The 9,065-nt window shown below is 48.0% G+C and overlaps 1 protein-coding gene across 1 annotated transcript in view; it reads right to left on the minus strand.

The window, feature by feature from the left end:
• Positions 1-2,793: 2,793 nt before the first annotated feature.
• haspin (histone H3 associated protein kinase) overlaps positions 2,794-9,065 on the minus strand; it is a 17,161-nt gene continuing 10,889 nt past the window's right edge. The window contains exons 7-11 of the mRNA XM_046333330.1: positions 9,000-9,065; positions 7,694-7,782; positions 4,397-4,539; positions 3,759-3,861; positions 2,794-3,307 (exon numbers count right to left, since the gene is read on the minus strand). The exon at positions 9,000-9,065 is cut by the window's right edge and continues 14 nt beyond it. Coding sequence (XP_046189286.1) covers positions 3,106-3,307; positions 3,759-3,861; positions 4,397-4,539; positions 7,694-7,782; positions 9,000-9,065 — 603 coding nt within the window. The 3' untranslated portion in view covers positions 2,794-3,105. The remainder of the gene's footprint in view (positions 3,308-3,758; positions 3,862-4,396; positions 4,540-7,693; positions 7,783-8,999) is intronic.

Genomic DNA, 9,065 nt, shown 5'->3' on the forward strand with positions numbered 1-9,065 from the left:
TGTTTGTACCCTGTGTTGTGTTGCTACCATGTTGTTGTCATGTTGTGTTGCTACCATGTTGATGTTGTCATGTTGTGTTGCTACCATGTTGTTGTCATGTTGTGTTGCTACCATGTTGTTGTCATGTTGTGTTGCTACCATGTTGTTGTCTTGTTGTGTTGCTACCATGTTGTTGGTGTCATGTTGTGTTGCTACCATGTTGTTGTCATGTTGTGTTGCTACCATGTTGTTGTCATGTTGTGTTGCTACATGTTGTTGTCATGTTGTGTTGCTACCATGTTGTTGGTGTCATGTTGTGTTGCTACCATGTTGTTGTCATGTTGTGTTGCTACCATGTTGTTGGTGTCATGTGTTGTTACCATGTTGTTGTCATGTTGTGTTGCTACCATGTTGTTGGTGTCATGTTGTGTTGCTACCATGTTGTTGTCATGTTGTGCTGCTACCATGTTGTTGTCATGTTGTGTTGCTACCATGTTGTTGTCATGTTGTGTTGCTACCATGTTGCTACCATGTTGTTGTCATGTTGTGTTGCTACCATGTTGTCATGTTCTGTTGCTACCATGTTGTTGTCATGTTGTGTTGCTACCATGTTGTTGGTGTCATGTTGTGTTGCTACCATGTTGTTGGTGTCATGTTGTGTTGCTACCATGTTGCTACCATGTTGTTGTCATGTTGCTACCATGTTGTCATGTTCTGTTGCTACCATGTTGTTGTCATGTTGTGTTGCTACCATGTTGTTGGTGTCATGTTGTGTTGCTACCATGTTGTTGTCATGTTGTGTTGCTACCATGTTTTTGTCATGTGTTGCTACCATGTTGTTGTCATGTTGTGTTGCTACCATGTTGCTGTCATGTTGTGTTGCTACCATGTTGCTGTCATGTTGTGTTGCTACCATGTTGTTGTCATGTTGTGTTGCTACCATGTTTTTGTCATGTGTTGCTACCATGTTGTTGTCATGTTGTGTTGCTACCATGTTGTTGTCATGTTGTGCTGCTACCATGTTGTTGTCATGTTGTGCTGCTACCATGTTGTTGTCATGTTGTGCTGCTACCATGTTGTTGTCATGTTGTGTTGCTACCATGTTGTTGTCATGTTGTGTTGCTACCATGTTGTTGTCATGTTGCTACCATGTTGTTGTCATGTTGTGTTGCTACTGTGTTGTTGTCATGTTGTGTTGCTACCGTGTTGTTGTCATGTTGTGTTGCTACCGTGTTGTTGTCATGTTGTGTTGCTACCATGTTGTTGTCATGTTGTGTTGCTACCATGCCGTTGTCATGTTGTGCTGCTACCATGTTGTGATGCTACCATGTTGTTGTCATGTTGTGTTGCTACCATGTTGTTATGTTGTGTTGCTACCATGTTGTGTTGCTACCATGTTGTTGTCGTGTTGTGCTGCTACCATGTTATTGTCACTTGCTACCACATTGTTGCTACCATGTTGTTGTGTTGTTGTCATGCTACCATGTTATCAAGTTGTGTTGCTACCATGTTGTGATGTTGTCTTAGGTCTCTCGTCGTGATGTGTGTGTTTTGTCCTATATTTATATTTATATTTATTTTAATCCCAGCCCCCGTAGGAGGTATTTTGCCTTTTGGTAGGCCGTCATTGTAAATAATTATTTGTTTTTAACCGTTAAATAAAAAATGAAAGCCACTTGCCTAGTTAAATCACAAAGCTATTTAGGATTGAATTTATTCTCAATTAAAGTAATAGGATGATGGAGTAGAAAGCCATCCTCTCTTGAGGAATGCTGCACGGTACTTTTAGTTAGACTTCCTGTTTTGTAGCAGCAGTGACAGTATGTCTCTCCAAAAAAAAAGGGCTTTTTAGGTCTCTCCAATTGAATTTATTCTCAATTCAGAAGACTTCCTGTTTTGTAGGGTAATAGGATGATGGAGTAGCAGTAAGGGCTCTTCGATACGGTACTGTCTCTCCAAGCTAGTCAGAAGACTTCCTGTTTGGTGGAGCAGCAGTGAGGGCTCTTCGATACGGTACTGTCTTTCAAAGCTAGTCAGAAGACTTCCTGTTTGGTGGAGCAGCAGTGAGGGCTCTTCGATACGGTACTGTCTCTCCAAGCTAGTCAGAAGACTTCCTGTTTGGTGTAGCAGCAGTAAGGACTCTTTGGTGCTGCACGGTACTGTCTCTCCAAGCTAGTCAGAAGACTTCCTGTTTGGTGTAGCAGCAGTGTAGCAGCAGTGAGGCTCTTTGGTCAAGCTAGTCAGAAGACTGTTTGGTGGAGCACTGTCTTCGATACGGTACTGTCTTCCAAGCTAGTCCAAGCTAGTCAGAAGACTTCCTGTTTGGTGGAGCAGCAGTAAGGGCTCTTCGATACGGTACTGTCTCTTCAAGCTAGTCAGAAGACTTCCTGTTTGGTGGAGCAGCAGTGAGGGCTCATTTCCTTTTCTGTCAGAAGCTGGTCAGGGTATTTTCTTGTTGTCAGGGAGCTAGTTTATTATGCCGTATGTTTTCTGTTTTAGCGGTGAGACTGCATTAGTCAGAAGACTTCCTGTTTTCGTTCAGATCCAGCAGTTCGGTGGGTAAGGGCTCTTTGGTGCTGCAGATTTCTGCTAGTCAGAAGACTTCCTGTTTGGTGTGGCGCCATTTCCTTTTCTGAAGCTTCAGGGTATTTTCTTGTTGTCAGGGAGGAGTATGTTTTGTTTTTAGCGGTGAGACTGCATTAAGGTCATCTCAGGATCTTTGGGCGTTGTCTTGACGAGGCGGAGGGAGTCTGGAAGGGCATCTAGGAATCTTTGCGTTGTCTCGTGAAAAAAAAATCAGACACCAAAACACAGTTTTTGGTCATTGATTCTATTCAACGTTTAATAACAAAACCCCTTTTTAATTTTAGAATACAAAGCCATTAGTCTTCTGGGTTTATAAATATTGTTCACAAGAAGAGTTCACCTCCAAAAAAGGTTACGACTGGATCCTACACAATACTATAGCTAACCACTTAGCATCCCGCTAACCACTTAGCATCCCGCTAACCACTTAGCATCCCGCTAACCAAGCTAACAACAACAATATGTGGCACACACACACACACACACACACACACACACACACACACACACACACACACACACACACACACACTCTCTTTCTCATTGGAACAGGCCACAGTTGTACAGTATGTCAGAGGCAGATCGGAAGATGAGGACATCGTCGTGGAAACGCTGCAGGTCCAACCTGGCCTGCTTGACACCCCGGCCCCCTCGACCTTTATAGGTCATAGTCAGCAGCTTGGAGCTCAGGTAGTGGAGCCACAACACATTGGAGTGGGGCTGGTAGTCACCCCACTTGTTACTGTAGGAGAGAGAGAGAGAGAGACAGGTTACCACCCACACCCCCCAATAACCACCCACACCCCCAATAACCAACACCCCTCAATAACCACCCACACCCCCAATAACCACCCACACCCCCAATAACCACCCACACACCCCCAATAACCACCACCCCCCAATAACCACCCACACCCCCAATAACCACCCAACCCCCCCCACCACAACGTATCCGTTCTCCATGGTAACCACCCAACCCAACGTACCCGTTCTCCATGGTAACCACCCACCCCAACGTACCCGTTCTCCATGGTAACCACCCACCCCAACGTACCCGTTCTCCATGGTAACCACCCACCCCAACGTACCCGTACTCCATGGTAACCCCCACCCCAACGTACCCGTTCTCCTGTCTCATGAGTCTGTAGATGTCAAACTGCAGGTCTCCATGGTAACCCCCCACCCCAACGTACCCGTTCTCCTGTCTCATGAGTCTGTAGATGTCAAACTGCAGGTCTCCATGGCCCTGGAACAACTCCTCATCCTCTGAGATGTCACAGGACACGGTGAGACCATCTACACACACACACACACACACACACACACACACACACACACGTTAGTGGTACAGAGAGAGAGGCCGAGACAGACGGAGAGAGACAGAGAGAGAGACAGACAGACAGACAGACAGACAGACAGAGGGACAGACAGACAGAGGGACAGACAGACAGAGGGACAGACAGAGAGAGGGACAGACAGAGAGAGGGACAGACAGAGAGAGGGACAGACAGAGAGAGGGACAGACAGAGAGACGGAGAGACAGACAGAGAGACAGAGAGACAGACAGAGAGAGAGACAGACAGAGAGACAGAGAGACAGACAGACAGCGAGAGACAGACAGACAGCGAGAGACAGACAGACAGCGAGAGACAGACAGACAGCGAGAGACAGACAGACAGCGAGAGACAGACAGACAGCGAGAGACAGACAGAGACAGACAGACAGAGACAGACAGACAGAGACAGAGAGAGAGAGACAGAGAGAGAGACAGAGAGAGAGAGACAGACAGACAGAGAGACAGAGACAGAGAGAGAGAGAGAGGTGGACTGACCGATCTCGAGCCTGGAGAGGGAGTAGTCGATGATGCGTACGCTCACCCCCCTGGTCTCTAAGGAATGGTTTGTTCCATTGAGGAGGAAACTCCCCTCCTTCTCCTTAGTGGACTGGACCAACACATTACCCCAGTGGAGGTCTCTGAGGACAGGAAACAGACAGACAGGTTAGACACATTACCCCAGTGGAGGTCTCTGAGGACAGGAAAACAGGTTACTAACACACAGTTAGGTGTTACCAGACAGACAGGTTAGACAGACAGGTTAGACAGACAGACAGGTTAGACACATTACCCCAGTGGAGGTCTCTGAGGACAGGAAAACAGGTTACTAACACACACAGACAGGTTAGACAGACAGACAGACAGGTTAAACACATTACCCCAGTGGAGGTCTCTGAGGACAGGAAATCAGGTTACTAACACACACAGTTAGGTGTTACCAGACAGACAGGTTAGACGGACAGACAGACAGGTTAGACAGACAGGTTAGACAGACAGGTTAAACAGACAGACAGGTTAGACAGACAGACAGGTTAGACAGACAGACAGGTTAGACAGACAGACAGGTTAGACAGACAGACAGGTTAAACACATTACCCCAGTGGAGGTCTCTGAGGACAGGAAATCAGGTTACTAACACACACAGTTAGGTGTTACCAGACAGACAGGTTAGACAGACAGACAGACGACAGGTTAGACAGACAGACAGGCAGGCAAGACAGACAGGTTAGACAGACAGACAGGTTAAACAGACAGACAGACAGGTTAGACAGACAGACAGGCAGGCAGACAGGTTAGACAGACAGACAGGTTAAACAGACAGACAGGTTAGACAGACACAGGCGACAGGTTAGACAGACAGACAGGTTAGACAGACAGACAGGTTAGACAGACACAGGCGACAGGTTAGACAGACAGACAGATGGTTGGACAGACAGACAGGTTAGACAGACAGACAGGTTAGACAGACAGACAGACAGGTTAGACAGACAGACAGACAGGTTAGACAGACAGACAGACAGGTTAGACAGACAGACAGACAGGTTAGACAGACAGACAGGTTAGACAGACAAACAGATGGTTAGACAGACAAACAGGTTAGACAGACAGACAGGTTAGACAGACAGACAGGTTAGACAGACAGACAGGTTAGACAGACAGACAGGTTAGACAGACAGACAGGTTAGACAGACAGACAGGTTAGACAGACAGACAGGTTAGACAGACAGACAGACAGGTTAGACAGACAGGTTAGACAGACAGACAGGTTAGACAGACACAGGCGACAGGTTAGACAGACAGACAGGTTAGACAGACACAGGCGACAGGTTAGACAGACAAACAGGTTAGACAGACAAACAGGTTAGACAGACAGACAGGTTAGACAGACAGACAGGTTAGACAGACAGGTTAGACAGACAGACAGACAGGTTAGACAGACAAACAGGTTAGACAGACAAACAGGTTAGACAGACAAACAGGTTAGACAGACAGGTTAGACAGACAGGTTAGACAGACAGACAGGTTAGACAGACACAGGCGACAGGTTAGACAGACAGACAGGTTAGACAGACACAGGCGACAGGTTAGACAGACAGACAGATGGTTGGACAGACAGACAGGTTAGACAGACAGACAGGTTAGACAGACAGACAGGTTAGACAGACAGACAGGTTAGACAGACAGACGGGTTAGACAGACAGACGGGTTAGACAGACAGACAGGTTAGACAGACAGACAGGTTAGACAGACAGACAGACAGGTTAGACAGACAGACAGACAGGTTAGACAGACAGACAGACAGGTTAGACAGACAGACAGGTTAGACAGACAGACAGGTTAGACAGACAGGTTAGACAGACAGACAGGTTAGACAGACAGACAGACAGGTTAGACAGACAGACAGGTTAGACAGACAAACAGGTTAGACAGACAGACAGACAGATGGTTGGACAGACAGACAGGTTAGACAGACAGGTTAGACAGACAGACAGGTTAGACAGACAGGTTAGACAGACAGATGGTTAGACAGACAAACAGGTTAGACAGACAAACAGGTTAGACAGACAAACGGGTTAGACAGACAGACAGGTTAGACAGACAGACGGGTTAGACAGACAAACAGGTTAGACAGACAAACAGGTTAGACAGACAAACAGGTTAGACAGACAAACAGGTTAGACAGACAGACAGGTTAGACAGACAGACAGGTTAGACAGACAGGTTAGACAGACAGACAGGTTAGACAGACACAGGCGACAGGTTAGACAGACAGACAGGTTAGACAGACACAGGCGACAGGTTAGACAGACAAACAGGTTAGACAGACAAACAGGTTAGACAGACAGACAGGTTAGACAGACAGACAGGTTAGACAGACAGGTTAGACAGACAGACAGGTTAGACAGACAAACAGGTTAGACAGACAAACAGGTTAGACAGACAAACAGGTTAGACAGACAGACAGGTTAGACAGACAGACAGGTTAGACAGACAGACAGACAGGTTAGACAGACAGGTTAGACAGACAGACAGGTTAGACAGACACAGGCGACAGGTTAGACAGACAGACAGGTTAGACAGACACAGGCGACAGGTTAGACAGACAGACAGATGGTTGGACAGACAGACAGGTTAGACAGACAGACAGGTTAGACAGACAGACAGGTTAGACAGACAGACGGGTTAGACAGACAGACAGGTTAGACAGACAGACAGGTTAGACAGACAGACAGACAGGTTAGACAGACAGACAGGTTAGACAGACAGACAGGTTAGACAGACAGACAGGTTAGACAGACAGACAGGTTAGACAGACAGGTTAGACAGACAGACAGACAGGTTAGACAGACAGACAGACAGGTTAGACAGACAGACAGGTTAGACAGACAAACAGGTTAGACAGACAGACAGACAGATGGTTGGACAGACAGACAGGTTAGACAGACAGGTTAGACAGACAGGTTAGACAGACAGACAGGTTAGACAGACAGACAGGTTAGACAGACAGATGGTTAGACAGACAAACAGGTTAGACAGACAAACAGGTTAGACAGACAAACAGGTTAGACAGACAAACAGGTTAGACAGACAGACGGGTTAGACAGACAAACAGGTTAGACAGACAAACAGGTTAGACAGACAAACAGGTTAGACAGACAAACAGGTTAGACAGACAGACAGGTTAGACAGACAGACAGGTTAGACAGACAGACAGATGGTTGGACAGACAGACAGGTTAGACAGGTTAGACAGACAGACAGGTTAGACAGACAGACAGACAGACAGACAGACCTGTGTTCAAAGCAGAGCTCCTGTTCAGCCACAGCCAGAGCAGCAGTCACCTGATGGAGGATACTCTTAGACACCATCACCGACGCCAGCTGGGGAGGAGAGAGGAGAGAGGGGAGAGGGGAGGAGAGAGGGAGAGGAGAGAGGGAGGAGGAGAGAGGGAGGAGGAGAGGAGGGGAGGAGAGAGAGGAGAGGGAGGAGGAGAGGAGGGGAGGAGAGAGGGAGGAGAGGAGAAGAGGTGGAGAGAGAGAGGGGGAGGAGAGAGGGGATGGAGAGAGGGGGAGGAGAGAGGGGAGAGAGGAGGAGAGAGAGAGGGAGAGGAGAGAGGGGAGGAGATGGAGAGAGGGGGAGAGAGAGAGAGGAGAGAGGGGATGGAGAGGGGGAGGAGAGAGGGAGAGAGGAGGAGAGGGAGAGAGAGGAGGATGGGAGGAGAGAAAGGAGAGAGGGAGGAGAGAGGAGAGAAAGTGGACAGGACAGGAAGGGAGGGGAGTTTCGGTATGTTCATAAACATATCACAAGACCAAACACCCAATCAGATATACTGTAGAGAACCAAACACCCAATCAGATATACTGTAGAGAACCAAACAGAACCAGGTGTCCTCACCTGTCCATTACTGTTCTCCAGGTGTCCTCACCTGTCCATTACTGTTCTCCAGGTGTCCTCACCTGTCCATTACTGTTCTCCAGGTGTCCTCACCTGTCCATTACTGTTCTCCAGGTCTCCTCACCTGTCCATTACTGCTCTCCAGGTGTCCCCACCTGTCCATTACTGCTCTCCAGGTGTCCTCACCTGTCCATTACTGCTCTCCAGGTGTCCCCACCTGTCCATTACTGCTCTCCAGGTGTCCTCACCTGTCCATTACTGTTCTCCAGGTCTCCTGACCTGTCCATTACTGTTCTCCAGGTGTCCTCACCTGTCCATTACTGCTCTCCAGGTGTCCTCACCTGTCCATTACTGCTCTCCAGGTGTCCCCACCTGTCCATTACTGTTCTCCAGGTGTCCTCACCTGTCCATTACTGCTCTCCAGGTGTCCTCACCTGTCCATTACTGCTCTCCAGGTGTCCCCACCTGTCCATTACTGTTCTCCAGGTGTCCCCACCTGTCCATTACTGTTCTCCAGGTGTCCTCACCTGTCCATTACTGCTCTCCAGGTGTCCCCACCTGTCCATTACTGTTCTCCAGGTCTCCTCACCTGTCCTCCAGGTCTCCTCACCTGTCCATTACTGTTCTCCAGGTGTCCCCACCTGTCCATTACTGTTCTCCAGGTGTCCTCACCTGTCCATTACTGTTCTCCAGGTGTCCTCACCTGTCCATTACTGTTCTCCAGGTCTCTGCCTCCAAACTCAAACTCCAGGATCAGAAACAGCTGCTC

This window comes from Oncorhynchus gorbuscha, unplaced genomic scaffold (assembly GCF_021184085.1).
Source record: "Oncorhynchus gorbuscha isolate QuinsamMale2020 ecotype Even-year unplaced genomic scaffold, OgorEven_v1.0 Un_scaffold_387, whole genome shotgun sequence".
NCBI classification, from domain to species: domain Eukaryota; kingdom Metazoa; phylum Chordata; class Actinopteri; order Salmoniformes; family Salmonidae; genus Oncorhynchus; species Oncorhynchus gorbuscha.